General features: G+C 42.5%; 2 protein-coding genes across 2 annotated transcripts in view; one reads left to right on the top strand and one right to left on the bottom strand.

The window, feature by feature from the left end:
• Nucleotides 1–814: 814 nt before the first annotated feature.
• BIRC7 (baculoviral IAP repeat containing 7) lies at nt 815–8,050 on the top strand. The gene is made up of 7 exons (XM_075721282.1): nt 815–1,337; nt 3,499–3,598; nt 4,880–4,961; nt 5,059–5,104; nt 6,081–6,299; nt 7,262–7,333; nt 7,848–8,050. Exons 1-7 carry the CDS (start codon nt 818–820, stop codon nt 8,048–8,050), a joined length of 1,242 nt encoding a protein of 413 aa, XP_075577397.1. The 5' UTR covers nt 815–817.
• Nucleotides 8,051–12,868: 4,818 nt separating this feature from the next.
• NKAIN4 (sodium/potassium transporting ATPase interacting 4) overlaps nt 12,869–24,076 on the bottom strand; it is a 53,491-nt gene continuing 42,283 nt past the window's right edge. Inside the window, exons 5-7 of the mRNA XM_075721193.1 lie at nt 21,400–21,460; nt 18,151–18,235; nt 12,869–12,889 (exon numbers count right to left, since the gene is read on the bottom strand). Of these exons, the coding sequence (XP_075577308.1) occupies nt 12,880–12,889; nt 18,151–18,235; nt 21,400–21,460 (156 nt within the window). The 3' untranslated portion in view covers nt 12,869–12,879. The remainder of the gene's footprint in view (nt 12,890–18,150; nt 18,236–21,399; nt 21,461–24,076) is intronic.

Raw genomic sequence — 24,076 nt, 5'->3', positions numbered from 1 at the left:
GTTGCAATTTAGCTTACTCGTTCAGGGAAGGGCTGTTACATTAAGTAGGATGAGGGCTTGGGTAATTGGGCGCTCAGTAACTTCTTTAATTTCACTCTTCCTCTTGCACAGAACTACAACAGGCACAAAATGCCTTATCTTTGATTTAAGGGCACCTGTCTATAGAAACCGGACCTAATAATTTTAGACTGTGTCCTGGGGAAGTTATCTTTTATAGACGTATTTCTTTGTATTCACTGTTTAATTACCCTAATAAGGTTATGAAAAATCTACTGATATTCTGGTAGTGTTTGGCTGTAATCTGAATATAATGAGACACTGTTTGGGTGTGGCTGTTCTCTGCTTTGTTATGGCATGCCTTAAAACTCTTTTTAGGGGGGAAAAAAAGAAAAGAGCAGAGTCTTTTTAATGTTAACTTAAAGGCTGAGCAAACTGACTGGGGGTTTATCATGCAGACCAGATGCCAAAAGCTGGATTGGCTCAGCTAGGGAGGCAGCACGGGTTTTGCCCTCCCCTCCACTCTCTGTTCCCGCAAGCATCTCTCCTGTGAATTGGCAGAGGCGCTCAGAAAGTGCTAGTCTCTTCCCTTCAGGCACTGGTGAGGACTCAGCAAAAGTTCAACAGCAAAGTACAGAACCACCAGATCTCTGATTGGGCTGCAATTCCGAAACAAGCTCAGCTTTGTCAAGACCAGGAGCTTTCTGGAATATGCATGGGGATGAGGAACAAATAACGCAGGGCGAGTGCTGCCTGACGCTGGGAATCCAGCTGACTGGATTTATCTGGGTTATCTCATCCTCTCTTTCAGAGCGAGAACATGGGGGACATGACACCAGAGGAGGAGATTGAGCTCAGGGCTGCTTGCTGCCACTTGTTTGAATCCAGCATGAGGAACGAAGCAAGAAGACTGAGGACTTTTTGGCAATGGCCAGGCACCTCACCTGTGTCTGCCCGAGATTTGGCCAAGGCTGGCTTTTTCTTTGTGGGTCCGAGAGATGAAGTACAGTGTTTCTGCTGTGGTGGTGTCCTGAAGGACTGGAGACCTGGTGACTGCCCAATAGCAGAGCACCTGAAGTTCTTCCCTTCCTGTAAATTCATTTGTGGTGAAGATGTTGGGAACCAAGAGATGCTTCCTCTTCAGGAAATCTTTGACACCGTGGATGGGCAGTTCCTCAGTCTTTTGCAGGGGATAGGCAGTGAAGAGACAGCCCTGCCCAATGAACCAGAATACCCAGAGATGGTAACGGAGGAGATGAGACTCTCTACATTTCAGAATTGGCCGCAATATACTGACATGCATCCTGAGCAACTGGCTAGAGCAGGATTCTTTTACACAGGTAGGTACTCCGGGGAAATGTTTTTAACTCTTATTCAAGTTAGCTTTTGCAGGTGTTACTATTTTTTATTGCCGGCACAAATACTTGCAAGTATGGGTAGTGTAGTTAGAAACCACATCCTTCCTTCAGCCTGTGCCATTTCCCTTGCTGCTTGTACAGAATTCGCTTCTGTGTTAATTCCTCTTTGGGTATGGAGGGGTCCACTAGTAAGTCAATTCCCTGACCAGGAGGAGTGGAAAAAGTGACACGTTTTAAACAGATGCTTTACTGCCAGAAAAGTGTGTGCTTTAAGATCCATTGAGCCTGTTTATTACTTGCACTTCTAAAAGGACTTGAGGCACTTACTTAGCATGTCATGTTTTGTATATGCTCTGTCTCGCACTGAAGCCTTCTCTTCTCAAAAATCTGGGTTAAACCTGTAGGTAGTCAACCCATTTGGCTGTCACTGTGGCTTGTTGCCATAAGGACCCTGGATTGTAATACAGAAATAAAACATACTTTTTTTGTTTTGAGGAAAATGGGCAGTACTTGTTATCATACGCATCTGAGTATCGATATATGTCATGGTTTCCCCTTGAGAAGGCTTTGCTGGTTAGATAATAGGTTTGAATAAGTGCTCCTCCCTGGGTGGACCAGTCAGAGGAAATATTTACAGTATGTTAGTCCTTTGGGGATATTGGGGGATCCTTCTGTTTTTTGAAAGCTAATAATGTAGTGATGTTTCTGTGCGTTACAAGTGTGACTTCTTCCATATGAAGGAATCTATTCATTTTGTATTTGCACATCAAACAGAGGCATGGAAGGAAGTGACAGGCAGGGTCCATAAACTAAAGCTCCCTTAGCAGAAACAAACCGGTGCATCCTGAATGCCTCATGCTCCTATTGTTGAAGTGAAATTGCATTGCCCCTTTCTCCATTTATTTAAATACTGTTTGTTGGTAAAGGTGGGAATGGGAAAAAACAGCTTTAAATGTTGTGACAGCTGGAAAAATGTGAGATGCAATGTGGTGAATGACATGCACATAGGAAAGTCTGTCTAAATACCTGACCTTCTGTTCTTTTAGCTTGAGTTAGAGGAAGTGACTGGTTAGTTTGCTAGTGTGCCTCTCAACTTCTGAAAGATTTTCACTCAAACTGCATAACCTGGATCTTGCTATGAATCCAGTTAACACTGAGAATCGTACCTGTCTACTTGGAGCACAGTAGCAGGGGCTGAACAGCATGCATGCCTAAATGGAAGAGCATTATAGGCATATTAGCTTATCTGCTGCTTTTGTCTTTTTATTAATTTTTAAGGCATACAAAAGACCAGCATGGCCAGGAACACCAAATAAACTAGAAAGCAGCATTGGCAGCTAAAAACCTGTGTGTTTTGTGTTGGACTTGATTTATCACTTGCAGAGCAGCTGTTTGAGAGCCCAGCACAGAGCCTTACTCTGGGGACTCGTTAGGCAGCAGCAGCCTGACACGGCACTCCCCTGCGGTCACTTCAGCAGGAGAACTCTGGAACTGAGCACTCGAGTTAAGCCAAGCAGCACTCTCAGGAGTGTTTGGAGGATCGTGCCTGTGACCCAAACTCACTGGCAGCCTTCACTGACATTGGTTCGTTGCCCTTAGGGCAGGGCATTTGTAGGCAGTTCTTCTGAACTGTGGCTTTAATTTTTTTTTCCCCTGTGATTTCTGTGAGGAGAAGCACAGAAGCAGGCTGGGTAGCCTGTGATCATGTTGTGGCAAATTATTACACCTATGAGATGGGGAAGCTGAGTACATCATCTGACTGTGCCTGCTGCCGGTTATGGCAGATTGTGGTTAGGAAACAAAGTCTGTTTATAGGTATAATTAATTACAGCTTTAATCGCAGGCAGGAGGGGATTGGATAGGTGTGTGCGTACATGGGAGCTGTGGTGCTCACATGCATGCTGCCTGTTAGCTTGTGACCCTGTTCTGGAATCGTCTCAACCAGCCGCAGCTCTGGGAGTTCAAACTCTCATTGGATTTCCTGCCCCTATAACAACTTGCACAGCATTGGTGAACTGTCGTGTGCACATCTGTCTGTCCGGTCACCTGCCTTTTGTGCTGAATCTTTCCCCCGGCCCTCATCTGGGGCTAGTAGAGCATACAGGGTCTCGGATGCCAAATAATCTCTTAATGTCTTTTTCAGGACAAGATGATGTGGTGAGGTGTTTTTACTGTGATGGAGGTGTGAGGAACTGGTCGTTTGGAGACGATCCTTGGAGGGAACATGCCAAATGGTATCCGGGGTAAGTCAGTCTTGGTTGACAAAGGTCCCTTGTAGCAAGAGCAAAAGATATGCTGTGCATTTCACACTGATTTCCTCTTTCATAAGCCAGAAGTACCCCCAGCTGAGAGACAAATGAGTCACAGGTGTACTAGTAATAAGCGCTGCTTCCAGGCTCTGTTATTAGCTTAGTTCTGGGTTTTTCTATGTAGCTAGAGCAGGTGAAGAGCTAGTCAGGTATGTTCAGTCATGTTTAACTGCATGAACTGTTTCAATAGTCTGTAGCCTTCTGGAAATCCCTGAAATCTGAAGAGAAAGGTTATGAATCCTCCAGGTCAAAGTTGCACAGCAAGGGACTGTCTTCAGATCCTCGTAGTGAGTCAAGATAGAAAACTTGTTTCTAGGTTGGCCACTTAGTCTGTACTGTCTTCCAAAAATGCCTTCCTCCCACTCTCCCCTCTCATGTGGAAGAATCAAAGATTGGCCTGAAAACCTGATCATCATATCTTCAATTGCCTCTCCTCTCCTGTTTCTCCCTTTCCACCCTCCCCAAAAAGTAGTTGATGTGTCTGGTGTGTCCCTGCATATGTTATTCCTTACAATAGTTCACTGACTCCAGCACAGTGAACTTCAGTCCCTTTAGGCTTCTTCTCAGGCATTGCCACATCTTTGATTCCAAAGTATCACTGGAGTGTTCTGTGTTAATGATGAAACCTACTGGATGATGGTTGTCTAAGCTGTAACTAGTTTTTTAAAAAGATCTGTACAAATAGAAGTGACAAAGCCTAAATATTTAGACACTCTCACTTTAAAAGCAAAATCAAATGTTCAAGCTCAGGTACAATGGCACAGTTCAGACCTGAGATTTTCTAATTTCACCTAGAGTTCACTATCTAAAAATTCAACTAAAATCACTTTGACATCAAAGAACGGCTTTGGCTCTACTATTGAGGTACAAAAAGAAAGATATTGTAAAGCTTGTTTTTCTGTAGCAGTTCTTGTGTTTTTCTGTGAACTGGTCTCTGATCACATTTTCTGTTATGTGTTCGAAAGGATGTTGCAGCTGAGCTCATCTTGGGCCAAACATGAAGACTGAATTAAGGGGGGGACCATGAGCCTCTTGTTGCCCTTCATGCAACAAGGGGCAGCGGGGGGGGGGAGACCATGATGCTCCCTCTTCTTTAATGAATATAGCACTTTGCTCATAACCCAATAGCACCCTTTGCTTCAAAAATTCAAACCACTACTGCTACTTTCACTTGAGCTATCCTGTACTAATGTATTTAAATCTTTCTGCTTATAGGTGTGAATTTTTATTGCAGTCAAGGGGGAGAGAATTTGTTAGCAGTGTTCAGGAGTCCTTTTCTAGCACCCTGATATCTCCAGTGAGTCATGAATATTTTGTGTGTAGTGGATGGGGGTCTGGTAGACAGAGGGAGGTTTGAGTGCATACTTCTCTTGACTCTCTTGTGACATTTTCAGAGAGATTCCTGGGATCAGACTGAACAAGATCCCTCTGCTTCCCAAGGTCAGTGCTATAATTACATGGTGTTTTGTCTTCTGTTGGAAGTGGTGTAGTCTTACTTCTTCTACCCCACCCCAGCTACTGTGCACTCTATAGACATGGTGTTTGTGAGATGTTTTGATACTCTAGAAGCTGTTTCACTTCATTTTTAGGAAATGGTCTCTAGCACAAGAAGCAAAATCGCTTGCTCTTGTGAGACCTCTTAGTCTAAGACCAGAGACATTTAGCTAGTCTGGATAATCATGTGACTTTTGGGTGTTTGCCCAGCTTTCCTTAGGCTTGTCTGTGCTATTGATGTTGTTGTCTGTCTGTAGAGTCTTTGACTGCAGCATTTTAAATGTACTTGATAAGAGACCAGACAACAGCTAGGGGGTCCAGTTCATGAAAGCGTTGATCCTGGGGATCTATTCCCATTCACCAGTTGCTCCTGGAAATTTAAGTAGGTGAAATTTGGCTCCCATAACTGTGGAAAACTGATTTTTCTCATTCTCTTGAAGAGCCTGTCCAATAGGATAAGCTTAAGAAAGCCTTAAGTCTTTGAAGGGGCTGCCAGCTGAATTTCCCACTTCTGTCTTTACTGATGAATGGTTGAGCTAGATTATGAGGTAGGAGAGACTGCAACTGAGATGTTCCACTTGATCTTCATGAAAGCAGTTTTGAGACTTCTGTTCTGGGATGTGGAAACAAAGATAAGGATTCTGGACTGGGGCCAAACGTGGGAGACTTGGTTCACTTTTACAGTAGAATAAACCATACAAAATCAGTCTCGGCTTTCATGAAATTGCTTTTGATGACTTCCTTGTGAATCATGATTGGAAGTAAAAACTGTAAATCTGGATGTTGATCTAGCTATATAGGTAGCTTGAGAAATGTTCTAGAATATATTAATGCTATTTTATATAAAACAGCTTCAGGGAGTAGCATATTTTTGGCCCAAAGTTCTACCTTTTTGGTAAAGTATCTGCTTGCTGCTTTACAGATCCTCTGAGGAATTGGGAATTGCAGGCTCCTCCTTCTCTGGATCAGTTTACCATAGTGCAGAATGTCCTGCAGATGGGCTTTGACCCCACCTGGGTGGCTAGCCTGGTAGAGAATAAATACATGCTGACTGGGACTTGCTACTGTTCTGAGTCAGAACTGATTTCTGATCTGCTTCAGTCAGACTGGGAAGAGAGCAGCAGTGCAGAGGAAAGCAGAGGTACGCCTGACTCGCACACCTACGTTCTTGGTGGAAGTTTAACCTCTTATTCACTTAATCTTGAGCACTGTTGTGAGTGTCTTGCGGGTCTGCCTTCTCTCTTCCTAGGCTGGAATTAAGATTAGTAATGTACCCAGGCCTGCCTTTCTCTGAGAGGCTGCAGAATGAGGTTCTGCTTTAAAGAAACCTGAAGGAGCTGTGATTACTGGGGTATCAGTAACTGTATCTGCCTCCAATAGCCTATGGTGTAGACATTCTTGATATTTGCTGCTGCTCTTAGACCTGCAGTAGCAGACAGCTGCACAATGGGGAGGCTTGTGCACAAATTCACATCTGATGCAGACAGAGGCCGTTGCCTGAAGCAAGGCTTCTAGGGTGGATGAGTACTCCAAGCCTATTTAAAATTGAATCAATGGCTTGATCAGAAATAGCCATACTTCTTGTTTGTTTGGATAATATATATTGTCCTTATCTATGTCTGTCTTGTGTTACCTGTTTTGTGGAGTCTGTTTGCCAAGTGAAGTTTATTTGAAGATGCAGCTCTGCACAGGCTTTCTCTGGTAGCAAGCCTGCTTTCCAAAGCTCCTGTCTCCATGTCAGTCTGCCATCTCTTTAGCTAAGGCAAAAAAAAAAAAAAAAAAATTCCACAAAACCACAAGTGTGATTAAATGGTAGCACAGGAGCAGGAGTGAGCAGCTGATGGCTCCTGCTGTCTGATAGATAAACCAACTCTGAGGAGACAATGATGTGGACGTGTCTTGGTAGGGAGGTTAACGTAGCAAGTGAAGCACCACGGAGAACAGCAGCTTCACCAGGCTGAGCGTGTGAAGTTAACAGTGGAGGAAGGAGGTGTTTAACCTAAGGCTACTGAAATCCAGGATATTTCATCTTTTTAAACAGCACTGTCTGAAGAGCGAGGAAAGGGGTAGCATTTAATGCTGTCTTCTTTCCTGGTTATACAGATGCTGTTCAGAGAGAGACTGAAACATCAAGTTCAAGAGAAGGAATGCAATCTGTGCAACAAAAGGAATCAGGTGCACTGGGCTGACAGTGGTGGTGAAATCGAGCCTAGGCATAATTGGGATGACTTTTATGGTGATGGTATCAGTGCTTGTTGTATTGATTCATTTTTTTTTAATCCTGAAGGGGAATGTGTACTAGCTTGAATGGTAACTGGACATAGGGACCCTTATTCAGGAATTAGAGTTCCACTGTGAAGCAGACTTATACAAAAAATTTGGTTTATCAGGATAATTTACATATTACAGTAAAAAGACCATAGAGTCATTTATGTTGATCTCTGTCCCTGCTCAGCCCAGCATGTGCAGATATCTACACAAGATTCAGCATAAGCCAGAGTCTACAATAGCTGTACCTTTTCAGCTTAAATGAAATTTGCCTGAGAGGTACCTTTGCCATCTTCACATCAGTCTCTGAACAAAATGATGAGCAAGTTGCAGTGTGACTTCCTAAGATGACAGGACTGGCACTCTGGAGCTGTTATAATACTAACAGTTTGGGCTTTTTTTTTTTTCTTTTTTGGTAAAGATGAGTCTCGGATGAGCACAGAAGAACAGCTCCGACGCCTGCAAGAGGAAAGGATGTGCAAAGTGTGCATGGACAGAGATGTGTCTGTTGTGTTTGTTCCTTGTGGCCACCTGGTAGCTTGTGGAGAGTGTGCCCTCAATTTGAGATTGTGTCCTATCTGCAGAGCAGTCATCCGGGGAACTGTGAGGACTTTCATGTCCTGAACGATGATGTGCCTAAGGGGAAAGATAAGTCTATACAACTAATTCATAACACAGCAGAGGAAGAAAATAAGACAATAGTTCGCTTGATGCTGGAGCAATCTTATTTGCAGGGTAGCTTGGCATAAGTGTAAAAACTTACTAAATGTGCCTTCTATGCACAGTGTTTCTAGTAAGAGTTGCTGGTTTGCTGTACTTTTGCTGATCTTGCTGTAGGACTGCTCCAGAAAAACCTCTGCTTGTTTCTTTTGTCCTCCAAAAAGGGACTTCCGTTGACAGAGATTCTCCTTCTCCAAATTATTGCATTCTCAAATGAATCCCTGCTCTGTGTTGAAATCAAGGGCTGTTTTCAGTAGACTGTATCTGGTTCTTTTTCTCTCATTTAGCAGTTGTTTAGAGATTATTCTGCTAGGGTTGATGATTTCCTTCAGTGTCTAAGTCAAAATGGGAGTATTTTTGTACAAAATGTATTCTGTTGAGACCAGAATACTCAGCAGCGATGTATTGTGGGGGCAGGAGAATCTAGCTTTTTCTTCTGAGCTCTTTGCTGTATTCCCCCCCGGTTGAATTGTCAGCAATTGATGGAATGTTTCAGTAATACTCAAATCCACATAACTCAGTGAAAAGCCTGGCCTGTTGTAGACTCTCCAACCTCTTTACTCTCAGCTGACCACCTCCCTAGACAGAAGCTGAAAGGCTCTTTGGTCAGGATTGCTAGATGATCTCATGGAAGCTTCTTACAGAGCCTCTTCCCTGGCTGTTGGGTACTATCCTAACAGAAGATAACTATGGAAACTTACCATTTTAGGACTTCCGTTTGCTGGCTAAACTGGTAATTCTTATTTTAAATGGAACATTCTATCATGTAGCCAAAAAGAGAAAGTTTTGTCAATACTATAGCTTGTTAAGTGCAGGGGAAAATAAATATGTTGTTTTTAAACTAACTGTTCTTTCACTGAATAAAAAGTTTTTCTTTGGTTTATCTTACAGAGGTCTGAGTATCTGATTCTAGTATAATGCCCTACTGGGGGAGGGGGTGTGGTGGTGTCCTAAGATGATAGTGGCATCAGGTTCTAGATCACTTGAACTTCTGTCCTTCAGTACAACATGGGAATGAGTGAGAGAAGCAACTGTTCTTACCATCCATTGGCTTCCTTTTGGAATCCACAAGACAGCATGTGGGTCTTCCAGACTCTCTTAACCGCAAAAGAAGGTGTAAGGATGGAGGAGGATGCAGACCTGATATGTGAAGCTGTGTAAGTGGGGAATAACTCCGCATCTGAACTCAATGCAGAGTTTTGATACGTGGCTCTTAAACACATCCGCGGAGACTGGAGCAGTGGCTCTGGAGTTGCTTCTGTTTGGTTCCAGCCCTGGATACTGACCAGGGTTATAGGTGGTATATAACTTTATAGGTGTCAGTTATCCCTGGGCCATGTGGGAGGGCAGATCTTTCCATCCTTGTCTTCCAAAGAAGGTAATATTAATGCAGCTCTTGGCAAAGATGAGAGAAATTCCTGGTTGAGCAGTTTAAACTCTGCAGCTCTTGGAGGAATTGGTGGGTCTTTGCCAGACAGCAACTTTCAGAGGGAACAGAATTGCACCGCCATGCTAAATTAGGTGTTGTGTCTGGGTTCAAGCTATCATTGGCTTTATTTTGCCTCTGTAAATAACAGCAAAAGCTTGCAGTTTAAGTAGATGTGCTAATCTGAGAAGGGAAAACAAAACCAGCTCAGTGTTGGAATAGCATTATTTCCTCCTGAACTTTAGCTCAGTGGGGCTGGAACCTTGCCTGAGCATCAACAGGACTACAAGGCTGTAAATATACCAGCTATTTCTGGGGCTTCTTTTATTTAACACTTTGAAAATTATGGCTTTTCCACATCTGGAAGGGTGGAGCTGATTTTTTTTCATTGGGAAGATGTCCCTTCAGAAAGAGGTAGACATTGTTTGTTGATGAGCAGTCTCTCAAGTGATGCCTATCCCCAGTAGAGGACACTCCTAACCTGGTGATAAGGGAACCCACTGGAGCAAAACCTTCAGCTGCTCCTTACCCTGACAGCATGCTGGAGATGCAAAGGACTGAGTCCCTGCCCTAACAGAACAGGGTTGTTGCATGACCTTGCAGTACTTAGAGTAGGTCTACCACAAGCAGACCAGCAGGAAGGGTTGTCAGAATATGAAGGATGAATGTCTCTGCTAATGAAAACTAGAGAAGGTAATTAAGTGTGGAATATGATCTGTGGTAGCTTGTCTTACTTTCTTCTCAGACTGATTTTTTTTTTTTTTAATGATTTATGGCAGTCATTGATACTACATATAGGCTTACCTGAACCTTTATTTTACTTCTATTAAAAGATACTTGGTTACCTGTGTTTGTCATAACATAGGGTGGTAGTTATGGAGCTCTATGCATTCATCACACTTGTATTTATTTAATTGATCTTCACCAGTGTGTATTACAGTCAAGAGGCATGCTGTTAAGTGCATAGTTTGATGCTTAGTCTTTTTAGAGTACTTGGCAAGTGGTTTTGATCAGCTTTTTTTAGTAAATGTGGCATCAAGGCTCGGTCAGTTTGAGATGTATTGTGTTAAAACCAAGCAGAACTCAAAATAACTCAGAGTTTCTTCTGACTTTGTACTACCATCTAGAAGAATTGCTTCCTGAAACTACTAGTGAAATGTTTCAGCTGTTCAAAGCTGAAACTGTGCTTTCTCCACCATCTGTGCTGAATTTTGGTTGCACTTGAACAAGGCCAATAAAGAAGGCTGTTGTCTGATGGACAACGTTTCTCTCTGAGGAAAAGAAATCATATTAAATTAAAAAGTGTAAAGTCAGTGCTTTCTGATGAGGAAAGGGAAGATTAATTTCAAAAGCCTCGTATAAATGAAGGCTTTCATGGAACAATCTCATTGACTAGAGGACATATATTCTTCCATTCCTTTTTCTGCCCCTCCAGGGAACATCAGATGGGCAAGTAGGAATGAGTGTAATATAGAAATGAACTCAATCAAAGAAGAGGTGGAGAAAGTGCTAAGAGATTGTGTATGCATGCTGTCTAAATGGTGTAGTAGCTTGTGTTCCACTGATTTATTTTTTTTTAAACTTGGTAGTGGCACAGTGTTGACTAATATGGGAGGTAGTTATGTTTTGTCAGGCAGAGCTGTAAAGAGGGTTGAGCGTTTTCTTCCTCAAATGATGAAACTGGTATCAAACCAGCAACTGTCAGCTGTCTGTTCTGCTCAGTCAGAAGCTGTGGCCTCTACTGGCTAAAAGAAGGAAAAATACCTATAGAAGACAACACTTTTACTTGCAGCCGCACCTGGTCAGAACTTGGGATGTTAGGTTGCGGTGGGTATCTGGAATGGAAGCTGCACAGAAACAAAAAATGTTCTCTTAGTGCTTACACTTTTGGATTTACAGGAGAGGGTTTTGCTTCCTGGGCCCTTTGGAATGGGACAAAGAAAGGTTGCATCAATGTGTCTTTGACTTAGCACTTAATGTTTTTATTTCTTTTAATTCTTCCCTCAATGTCTCCTCCCTAGCCTGGCTTCTAGCTTGACTCTTCTGAAAAGCATTACTCAAAAATGCCAAGTAATCTCAAACAGATTAGGCAAGACAATAAAGAATCACAACAGCACTTGGAACGTACCAGCCAAAGAACACCACGGATGGCTGACGAGTGCTCTTTCTCTGCTTGACACTTAACATGCTGGCAGATGTAGCTAACAAAACTGACATTGGTTTTTGTTTGTTTTTTTTTAATTAATTGCTGCAGCTTATTAATGCAACTTAATTACACTTATATTCCCCTTTTCCTGCAGCCCTCCCCTCAAAATTATCCTGTTGCAAAAAACCCTTTCCATCAAGACGTTGCCAGGCTTGTCCCTGGAATAAGCGCGGCTGCTCGGTGAAGAAGGCAGGTGCAAAACCATCTGTGATCCATGAAGAACTAGGCATTTTCCAGTGTCCTGCAGCAGGCTTCAGCCATGTCTATATGGCTACACCAGTGTTAATTTAGCGCAGATGGACAAACCCAGAGTAAGCTACAGCTGCTCTGAGAATGGCTTGGCATGTTGAAATGGGGCTAAGCTCCATGCTGAGTAAAGATTTGGTGCTTGTACTAGTTTTTTAGCTGTTCAGCATTATAGGAGTTAGGTCACAGAACCCTGAAATCCAGGACAAATGCCTACTGCTAAGGTGCCGACCATGTCTAATGAATAGAGAATGAGGAAGGGAGTCCTGGATGGGTTGGGTGGGGAAGAAGGGAAGAGCTTTCATCTATAACTTTTTTTTTTTAAAAAAAAAAAAGCCTAAATAACTCAAATGTAAATAGCCCCCACCTAGTTCTGTAGAGGCAGGGAGAAGATGAAGTTGTGTTAGGGGTTTAGGCTCTTTTCCGAACAAGGGAAAGGAGAAGGGGAAGAAGCTAACTACAAAACATGAAATGTCCCGGGGTGTTATGCAGTGCTTCCTTCTTTATGGATCCATGGCACAAGGAAGCAGCTCTGACTTCAACTTTATCTCTTGAGAGAGGCTCTCAGTGAACTTGTTCTGCCTGAGGTCTTCAGGCCTGTGCCATTTATTGGCTAGTACCACCAGGCTACGGTAGAAATGGTTTGTCAGGGCACTTGGAGAATTAAAAACCAACCACATGGCCATTCTTCAATGTACATTCATTGCATTTGAAAAGAAGACAAGGAACAAAAAATGGAATGGAGTTCACCATCCTGCATTTCCTCTGCCAAAGATCCAGGCCACAGGGGATTGTTTCCTGCAGCATCTTTGATGGTGGAGTGCAAGGTTTATCCATCCTCTAGCTCCTCTTTATTTATGCAGGCCTGTAGGGGAAAAAAAAGTGAAGGCAGGGCATCAATGTGGAACAAGTACTAAGTTGCTTACTGAAGGTAACAGAAATGGTGTGGAAATAATGAGGACAAATTTGATTTTTTTTTTTCCTGTTCTTTTAAATATGATTGACTACAGATGAGGAATAGGATTGAGAGCTCAGAGGTGATGTGGTTAAGTAGTCTTCAAGTCTGGAAGGAATGTTATGCATATACCAGACCTGAATATACTGCAGTTAGGCTAAGGAATAGATATGAGCCTGTGTTAGATCTATGTATTCTCAGCATTTGGAGCTGCATAAAATTTGGTTAGGAATTTTAAAAGCTAGGGGTCATCTCTAGAATAAAGCCGCTTCTTGAAATTGTGGTGATGTGCTTTTTGTGTAGATGCAGCAGTATAAGCAGATCTACTTTTGGAGCCAGCAGTAAAGATGAGCAAATGTTTTCAGCTGAGACATCACCTCTTAAACATGCAGCTTCAGGTTGATCAAAAGTTTGCAAATTCCTGTTGACATTCAGCAAATTATTTGTTTGGGAAAAAGTCTACCTAGAAAGAAAAGCAGAAGCATTTTGTTTTGTGGTTTTTTTTCCTCTCCTCAAAACAAAGTGGGATTTTTTTCCTGTTTAAGTAAAAGTTTCCTTCATAAAATATTCTGGTCATCAAACAAAGTTTGAAGGGAGTGGGGGGGGGGAAACAATCCTAAAGGAGTTTAGTTTCTTCCCTCCTCCCTCTCCCCCAGTGTTTCAGTCTGGATTTTGTGGGTTGTTTTTTTTTTTTTAATTGAAGAATGTTATTTATGTATGTGTACCTATCAGTTGTCGGTTGATCTACTGAAGAACCTACTTCCAACCTGTAAGTGGATGACTGTTACCTAGGGTCCAGTCCTTTAATGCTGCATGCTCACAGCTGCTTCGTGCCTATGGCTAGCAGACAGGCTGCACCACAAAAGAATTGATTAGGGAGTATTAAAGTGAGCAATCGCCAGCTGGAGCCTTAGATCATTCAATTAACCAATACCTCCTGTTGGTACCCTGTCAATGCTGAAGTCTACATCTGGTACAAGTCACACCCTATGGTCCTTTCCACTGGTAGATCTGAGGAAAGGAGTCAGCGAAATCTGGCTACACAACTAAAATCAAATTAAAGCTCTTAAGCCATAAATGTGATGTAGTACTTGGGGTGCCAGATCACAGTGAGTGTTATGGACAGGAGCCTCACAACTGTGGAATTCACTGCTTGACCTTATAAATACAGTCTTACAAGGCAGGGAGATCTATTGCCCATCTCTCTACCTTTTAAATAAATAGAGACTACCTCCTGTCACCCAGCGGTTTCTTGATTTAGCACTAAATCACGTACAAAATCATGCTTTGATTTTTAAATTCTGCTTTAAAATTGAGATTGCGTCTTTCTGAAACAAATTCAGAGAATGATGTCAAAAGACTGAATGGGTGCAGCAGGCTGGAGGTGCTGACAAATGATTCTGATGATCTGGGCCTCCTGCTGTCTTGGCAGGTATTGCAGGGTACTTGGAGATAGCAGCTGTAGTCAGAAAGTTCAAAGCTGTCTTGGTTAACCCTTCCACAGTTATCAGTGCAAGAATGCTTCCTTGCCTCAAATGATGAGAATTTACTACAAGTGAACAAGAAGAAAAGCAACCCAGAGCTGGTGTCCTGTCCTGTGCAGCCTAAGAGGAGATAGTGGTGCAAGCAGGCATGGCCTGCATTTGAGCTTTAGCTAAGGAGGGGTAAGAGCTCAGCCTTTCCTTCCTGAAAACTCACTGGGAATGTTCCCTTTTGGCCTCAGGAGAAAAACTTTGGTTTTCAATAAGTGATTTATTATCCTTTGGCTAAGTACTTTGACCCAGAAACTCATGCACTGAAGACTTTAGCATATCTTCTATCAAGATTCTGAATAAATTATTATTAAATAATTAGTGCAGTGCCTTCATTGGAAGCAGCAGTGAGATTAAGGGTAATTCTATTACACAGTAAAACTTCCAGAACAAATTTTTCATGATAATTTGAGTCTCTCTTACTTAAGCTTGTGACTTGAAATAGGAACTATCACAACCAAACCCCCCTGGAGTCAATGAAATGTAGAACAGAAGCAGTTGTGGAACCTGAAATAGAAATAACTGTATTTATAAAATTTCATTGTTGCTCTGTGAGTTGGAGGTGCTAATTAAGATGAAGCACACTTAAGTCATGCCTTTGTAAAGCAACAGTATAAGACTGTTGGTTGATTTTGTTGTTGTTGGCTTTTTTTAAAAAAAGAAAAATAACACCTGGCTGTTGGTAATTTGTGAGGTTTTCCACTAACTGGAGACTTGCAACTGAAGTCAAGGAAGTCAGTAGATTACCATGATAAAGCAGGGAGATAACTGGATGGCAGTCTGGAAGTACCTATTATCAGTAATAGTTTGGGGAGATGTTTTTTCCTCCTAGTAGGAGGGAAAGGTATTTAAGAACTTTTTTTAGTGCAGTGGATGGAAGCTGAAGGCCAGAAATGGGGTGTACATTTTGAATACTGCATGTAGCAGCTGATAACCACTGAAGTAGGCTGCAAAGGAACACAGCAGTCTCCCTTCAGTATCTTTGAACTGTGACAGCATATTTAAAAGTTACCTAACTCATAGGCTGTGTGCTTGATACAGAGGTTATGGGGGTTGGTCTTGGACTTAAGCTATGCACATCAGTCTAGGTCAATGTCATTGTTCTGTGGGGCCTTCAGATCTGTGAAAATTCTAAATTTGGAGAGATGAAGAGAGACCAGGGAAAAATGCAAGCCAGGACAAGGGAAAGGGCACATTGGGAGGAGAGGAAAGAGTGTGATCTCATCAGAAAAGGACAGATGAAACTAGAGTGAATAGGATAATTCCATTAGGGAATGAGGGAAAGTGATGCTGTTGTGGCAACAGTGCAAGTGCATTATCAGGAGAGCAGCTAACCACTGATAATGGGGTGATGCCATCCTAAAGTGAAAGTTCGTGGTTGCAGTTAGCCCCGTCAGTAGCTGTAGGATAGATGTGGTTTCATTCAGCGTTTCCTTCAACAAAAAGGACTTAAAACCAGAAAGTCCATGTTCCTGACCCTTAGCTGTTCTGTAAATTTAAACTTGAAAGTTGGATGTATTTGTTATTCTGCATCTTCTTGAACAGGATATAAAAAAAAAAAAAAAAAAAATGCTTTCAGTCATCACAAAATGATTTTCACAGCAGGACAAAGGCATATGGCACTCAGTGCCCCAGACTGCAAAACTCCATGGCATCATTAGTTGAGAATCAAGTGTCCGTTCCTCCTCTCATTCCTATTCATACATGTGGAAGAAAGGCAATAGCTAGGCTGAAATAAATAAACAAAAATTGCTACTTGGTGGCTGCTGTGAAATTTGTAGAGGGTCACCTTGTCTGTTGCTCAGCAGCTGTTTTCATCTCCTGTTAGCCAGAAAGAAATATTATATTGTACTGGCCAAAGGTATCAATAGATAAGTGATGGTCTGAAGAATGGAACTGAAGAACAATAAAATTATCGGTGTACTTCATTAGTAGCTTACTGTCTTACTGAGACCCTTGTAACGAAGTTTTACGTTGCTAGCTTCTGTTCATATTACAATCTCCCCGTATAGAAAACTTTGTTTATAAGTACTAGCTTCTTTCACAAACAGAATTTGTCACTTTAAGAAAAAAAAAAACCAGCCCAAGCCCCATACTGTAAAAGTGTGATGTTTCTTCAGCACATTGCTGTATCAAGCTAGTAAATCCGGGAGCTGCTTAAAGCTCCACAGCTTCTGCAGACTATGGAAAATTCCATCCCACTGTAACAAAATGAGAGGGGAAATCAATATTTAATCTCCTGTAGCATCCCTTCTAATAATGCTATTGCACCCCCAAAGTTACAGGGAATTTAACTGCTTTGCAAAAATGACTTGTTCCCCTGGTCTTGTGCTGCAGTGACAAAGTGGGTCATAAGTCCATACTACATTAGAGGGGCACATCTACAAATCTATTTGGGGGCAGTTTTTGTTCCCTCAGCCCCACTTTCCTTCCCCATCCTCACATCCTTCTTTTTGGCAGGACCCTCTGGTAACATTATTCCCAGAAAAGATTATTCCCTTAGCAGCTGCTTTAAAAAAATTCTGCACGTTGAGCTGCCTTCTTGCAGCTCGATTATAAGGAGTGTCAAAAATTCGGATCTTATTGCTGCTTTAAACAGATAACACTGGCCTTTGTGTTTGAGAATCTCATTAAGAACCAGCTTTTAAGTGGACTGTGTGAAAGTGTGATCTTGTGCCTTCAGCAGCGGGAAGGGATTATGAGAGGGCAGAAGCTGGGATTCAACAATGGATCTCTGTTGGTGGTACGAGAGGAGCTGCTGTGGACGACTCCCCTTCCTGCTCCTTGCTCTCAGCTGAACTGTTGGGATGCCCCACACATAGAAGCCTCTGTTCTTTTAAACAGAATTTAAAATAAGAAATGAAACCTTAAGAGCAAGCCTGTGCCATCCTGCTTACAAACCATCTAATGCTTGCTTTATTTTCATTCACTGATGTGTTAGCTTTGTACCCTACAGGTTCCCTAGAAGTACAAGCAGATACAGGGAGACCCTGTACCCAAGACAGAATCAAATTTTGTGGTGCTACCAGGAAAAGATTATTGGAGGATGGCAAAGACATGGCCAGTGACCAAAATTGCATGGATGTATAGGTCAGAGTTCAGTTATGACGGTCCACAGAGCTAAAATACAGCTTAAATAACTAGATGTTGCATACATTTTACCCCAGTAGAGATCTGTCATTGAGGCTCTGCCACAATTTAACCTTGAGATTGAGAATCTTATTCTCCTATCGCTACGACCTACTCTCAGTATCCACTGAGGCTGACTCTTCCTTCCTCACAGCTCCTATCTTTACCTGCCTGGGCACCGTTCACTGCTGAAAAGCCTCTCTTTGCTTTCTTCAAGGAAAAGGCATCCAATAGTTTGTTTACAATAACATCTGACAGCTGGCCCCACTACTTCCTATCAAACAGTGCTGCCATAAGCCAAGTATGGCAACACCAGCTTCACCCTGGCAACCTGGGGCGAAGCAGAGGCAGTTTCACCCCTTCTGGCATCCACTTGTCCTTTCCTTCCATACTGGAAAAGCCTGCTAGAGAAATCAACCTGCAAGGAGGAAAAAACCCAAACCTGTGGCACCCTTGAGCCATCAAACTAAGAGGCATGCATAGCCTCTTCGCACAGGAGATGATACTTACAGGTATGTCTGCTTGAACAAAAGGTTGGTGGGTTTTTCATTGACATGGTAGAGAGGAAATGGATCAAATCCACCAATGAAATCAACTGAAAAAAAATCAAAACTCAAATAAATAAACAAACATGGCCAGAAAGTTGAAAGGAAATGCGAGAGAAAGTTGGTGCATGTCATGGCATAACGCAAAAATTAGTGAGAGAACAGAAAAATGATTTTTCAGGTATGGACTGCCTGGTGGAAATCTCTGCCTGTACGGACCTCTTTTCCAGGATCTCCTGGGATGGGCAAAAGCGTGCCAAGGAGGACGTTCAGCTAGCACAAGACTTAAAGCAGAGAGCTAACAAAAGACTCCAGGAAAACAAGAGGGCCTCCCTCAGCCTCCTTGGATATTGCCACCACGCTGTGACTTCACACGAGAACTGCGCTGACAAAGCCTCAGCCATTCAGCGATGCGCTGAAAGGAGGAAGCTGGGGAATGGCTCGCGAGTGAATGCCAGCGGAGAAGTTGGCAGCACAGCAATCCCCGTGAAGGTTATGTAGTGAAGTGGGAATTCTCTTGCCCCACTTGTCTTTCCTGCAAGACAGACATCAGCAGCTTTGGAGAACTCCAAACACCTCATTATCTTCAGCGCTGATATTTTTCGCGTCCCCTCTGCCAACTAAATTTCTTTTAATTGTATACAAATAGGAACAATGCTTCCCTTCTCCAGTATTCACAGAAGGGCAATGTAACTAAACAAGGGAAGTTTTAAGTGGCGATTCCCTTAGTAACCATAGAAGAATTTTCCAAGGCTCTCTTAGTCCCCCTGAAATTAGGCCAAATCTGTATTGCTGAGCTGGCCAACATAGCCGGGTCGGTAGGGGTATGATGTGGTGTGATTTGTGACTGACCTAGTAGGCCTTGCAAAAACCTTTAAAACAGATCCAGCTTAGACCACTTTTTGGTGCCAAGTTAGTGCATTTTGTTTGGAAGTGTGAAAGCTATCTGGTCCAAATGCCATTTAAAAATAACTGGAGAGTCTTATTAACTATATAAATGCCTGTTTATTTTTCTTTCCTGAAGGTGGCACTATTATTTTAAATTTTAGCTAAAGACTTTGATATTTTTTAGTGAACAAACAACAGAAAAAATATTTACTAAATATATTGGAGATAAAAAACCCCTGCTCTTAAAATATATTTAGAAACCCAAGGACAACGTATTCTCGCAAATTCCATCTTGATGGGCAGCTTCATGCCGACACTGTGATTTTGGAACAACTGTCAGTTAATGGGCAAAATCTGTAGAGGTTCTACGTTAACTGGCAGGATAATTCCCAGTAGTTCCAGCGAGACTTGACTTTTTCTCAGCCACTTTTGAAAAATATTTTGTTTGAGTATTTTAAAATCAAGACAGTCTGCAGTTTTAAAAAAGAGATACTGACTATAGTACCTCAGTTGTGGAATGTCTAAATTAGGAAACCTTAAAGAATTGGAGTTCTCAGTAACTGTTTAGTACCTTGAACAAACAAAAGTCCTATAATCGGAGCACCCAACCATGGAAGCACTCAAAATCCAAGTCACTTAAAAAAAAAAATCTTAACCGTGGTTCATTGTTGCAATATATTACAGTGCATTAGCACATCTAAACTGTTCTTGCCCACAATTCAGCATGAGTAGATCCCTACTGCTGTGTTTTCTCATGAAAATCACGTTAGCATGAGCTTCCTGATTAATGTGCCTCAGCACTTATAATTACTTCATGCTGCATATCAGAGCAACATTTAAAGGAAACCACAAATGGAAGAGAAAATTAAAACGCAGCTCGAATTTGTTCAGGTCACTGGAAGGATCTACCCCTGTGAGTGTGAAATATTGATAGTTTATCATTGTTAATTATTCAAGCTGGCATTTTAACTCCAAGATGGGAAACTGGGAGGGAAAAGGAATTTGTTAGTGGGAAAAAAAATAAGTATCCTGAAATTAACAGCTCTGCATTTCTAGGTAATGCTTCCTTCCATGTGGTTGCCTCTCCTAACAGATCCCTACTATAAAAATCATCTCCATCAAGTTATTACTTTACAATATTCAAAAGGGGCCCAGAACTCAAGCTATTTACCTAATAGAAGAGCTATAGGGTAATTTTTAAAATACTGCTTATAATGCAGCACTTTCACTAAGTGCACTGCCAAGCTCTAAACAAATGATCAATAAAGTCAGTAGAATGAGTTCAGCCACACAGGAAGCAACAGAAAAACATGAGGACAAGTCAGATAAGCAAATGCATCTCATCTCTCTCCTATGAAATCAACATTCTTCACATACTTTCAAATATTCAGTTCAAAGCTGTTATTTTTCAGCTAAAATCCAGAGCCAGCTGCTCTTTAAGACAACAAAGCTACTTGCACAAACCTAATGGATGTCTTAAAGAAGTGGTACTTGGATGTAAAGCCTTTGGATCAGATCCTTACCTGGAATAAACTGGCCTAGACCCATTGCTTTCGGTAAGACTTTACCGATTCAAACATGCTGAGAATTCAAACACGGAAAGGCAACACATTGCCAAAGAAATCAGACTGCACATTTATTTGAACCCTATGCATCCGTTCTTTTGTTTGCAAAATTACTGCGCTCAGAGCGAGTTTTAGAGGGGCGAAGTAATCCAGGACCAGGTCGTAGATACCTGGATAGATCCCACAGACCCAACCACCCATGTGATTCCTCTGAGTCTTTGCTCTTCTCTGACACACGTCAATACACTTAAGATATTTGTATACCAAACGTGAGAGTCAGCTCCCTCCTCCGTCTTGTAATTCAGATACACTACTTCCTCTGCTTTTAAATTAAGCGGTCAGGTTGGTTCTTGGCAAGAAATCTCACGCTCTGCTTCACCCTCGGCTTGTGGCATATGATACTCAGCAGGTGGCCTACCTGAGCACTGGGCTGTATTATTTCAGCGGCATTAAGCTAGGTAAGCTTGAGAACAGAAGCAGCTACCCAGTTTCTCTGAAGCCTAGCCTGAGTGAGTAGCCAACACCAAGCTTTTGGGGGCTGAAAGAGTAGCAGAATTACAGCATCTAACAATGTGGTCACATGGGGGGGAAAAAACCTCACAGTAAAAATAGCTGGACTTTGAAAGGTAGGTAGTGCCATATCACATAGGTGGAGAGATGGAAAGAAGTCTGATGGCAGCTCAGTCCTGATAGACAAACATCCGAGAGAGAAATAAAATTTAACAAAACCTTTGCCAAGGGATCTGTTGATAAATACTTACAGCTGTCTTCTTCTTCTGTAAAAACACTAACAACGTAACAGGCGTAGACAAAGCCCACCAGCTGGAAAATAGAGAGAATAAATCATTTTAGCATCAGTCTTGTGAGACTGGTCAAAACCCACTTGGCACGACTTCAACAGCCAAAACTTACTGTCAGCTTGGCAGCATTACTGTAATGGCGAGGCCAGGGCATATTTGCTGTGAGGTGGGGGGTGCAGGTGTAGGCTGAAGGGAGGACACTGCTGGGAGCATACCCAACGGTCCAAACGAAAAACTTGCAAGACCCATCCTCACCTTCAGAGTAGCAGCCTGCTGTGGCTAGAATGACTGGCAAGAACATGGGCCCGCTCTGTTGACATCGAAACTACCGTGCTAAGTTTTCTCTCTGTAAGAAGTGCTGAGGATGCAGGAGAGCGCCTTCTGTAACGTTTTAGACAGACAACTGCGTACAGGACAGACGCACAGACATGCAGGGGTAGGTTTTATTAACAGAGGTCCAGGGACAAGAACTCATGAGCTCTGTATTGCTGTCGTAAGGGGTGTGCAAAGAAATTAATTTGGTGCAGGAGCTACCAACAAGATGCAAGTAGTTCTTACGCAGATGAGATAGAAACTTAGTTAACCATAAAAATGGTGACGTACTGGCAGCAATGTTCAGAGACCCTGAAATCTTTAACTTAGGCTTGGAGATCAAAAATTCATTGGAAAGAAATCCCAGTCTTACTCTAGCTCTACAATTTCTAAGGTTCTTTCTATCTTTGGTGAATAAACACTTCTGCGTGGACTAATCAAGCATCGTCCCTGCAAAGTAAATGGGCCAGAGCACAGTAAGAAACAGACAAGAGGATAGCAGTGGTCTTAATTCACAAATTGCATAGGCTAGCAATAAGTTGCCACCTCCTGGGAACCAGATAGAAGCAGAGAAGGAGCAGTAAAACAATAGGGTGCCTCTCAAAAAACAGCCGTCCTGGCATGGTGGCCCTCACATCAACCCATTGCTCAGAGCAGTCTTTAGAGCAGAAAACCAGAGTGAATGTTAAAAAAGCAGTTTAGAGTAGCCTGGTGGGTCTGTCCTTAGTTGGTAGTTTGTAGAAGCTCTACAGCTCAGAACTGCCTCATTGCATTTCAGTAGCAAGGTGTTACTTGGCCTGAAGAGAGACACAAACCTGGTACTACGGGAGTTAAGCATTCGAGATCCAGCAGGGTTTTATTTTGCTTTGCCTTCTTCCCGTTAATCAAATATCCTCTCCATCCTTCATTTTACATCTTTACATAACACCCCACTTAGCGAGATCTTGGTTGACAGTAACTATATTAGTAAAGTTATTGTGAGACGTAATTGTTTTCCACTGTGAACTCAATTCTTTTGAACAAGAGTTAGAATGTAACGTACAGTGACTCACTCTAAGGGAAGACAGAATGATGCATGGTAGGGCTTGAAAAGTAGAGTCCATTCATTTTTAATATGACAGAAAAATACATCACGCCAGAAAACAAAAGGCAAGATAATGAGATTTCTACTGGGGAGTTATAAGGCACTCGTGATTTCTCCAGCTCTCCCTGACAAAACACACCTTGTTGGAAGGAAATGGAATGTTTTTGTACCATCACTAAACCTTGTAGTTCCTTTACAATTTTCTACAGTCACCTGGAAGACAAGCCAGCTCTCTCCTTTCCTCTTGGGTGAGCCTTATGGAAGCACGTCCCAGGACCTCAGTGGAGGAGAGGTACCTCTACGCACTCACCATTCCCCCGCTGTGCATTTGTGAAAACAGGGCTGCTTCATACCGAGTTTCTAGGAGCTACAGAGGACTTCATGCAGGGGGGGGAAAGGAAAAAAAAAAAAATCCTTCTGGGCATGATGGTAACTGCAAAGCCACATGCAACGGCCAATCTAATTTTACCTGCTGACTTTTAGAATTGGCTCCGAGTAGAACCATTGCTTTTTAAAGGCAGACAAAAAAAAAAAAAACCACAAAAAATCAGAATAATCAGAGATTTTTCTTCTCTTCTATTGCTTATAGTGTGCTAACTGAAAACCTGGGGAATTTATTTTTCTTCCAGCAGGTTGTGGTAGTCTGGGGCACTTTTGGAACTGGCCGTGGTGCTGACGCAGCCCCTGACGCTGCTCCCGTTGCCTCGCGTCATGAGGAGGCTTAGCTGCGCAATCGGCAATTAGCGCTCATCAGCTGGGCTGCGGTAGCCCACAACGTGGGCGCCTATAGATGCTCTTGGAAAAACCGAGCGCGTCAGCTTAAAGCTGTCCGAGCGTTCAGCGAGATGTCTGAGCACCCGTCCGCACGCCCCGCGCTCCGATGTCAGCGCGTTTGCTCTCGCCCTAGGATCAAATTAGGAGCGTGGTTACACACGTCCTTGTACTTGCTCTAGCATTTTTATAGTTCAAAGATCCAGCCTTGTACATTTTACAGCATGTAAGGTCAAATCATGCAATGTACATACACACAAATATCCAAGCAGGAAAGATGCATCTTGAACGCGAGCCCTGATTCCAAGGGAACTCTAGGAGGGTTTTTCTCTTTCCCCGGATTTTCCATCATGCCTCAGAGTAGGAACTTTGGGTTAATAGCCACGTAAAGTGGCAGCCCTAAATCCATTCACTGTTATTATACTCTATAACATGTAGACACAAACCGTATGCGATATCTGTGTCAGGGAA

Source organism: Pelecanus crispus, chromosome 14 (assembly GCF_030463565.1).
Source record: "Pelecanus crispus isolate bPelCri1 chromosome 14, bPelCri1.pri, whole genome shotgun sequence".
Lineage (NCBI taxonomy): Eukaryota > Metazoa > Chordata > Aves > Pelecaniformes > Pelecanidae > Pelecanus > Pelecanus crispus.
Note: the sequence above shows the minus strand (reverse complement) of the source record. Positions and strands in the feature narration are given on the sequence as shown.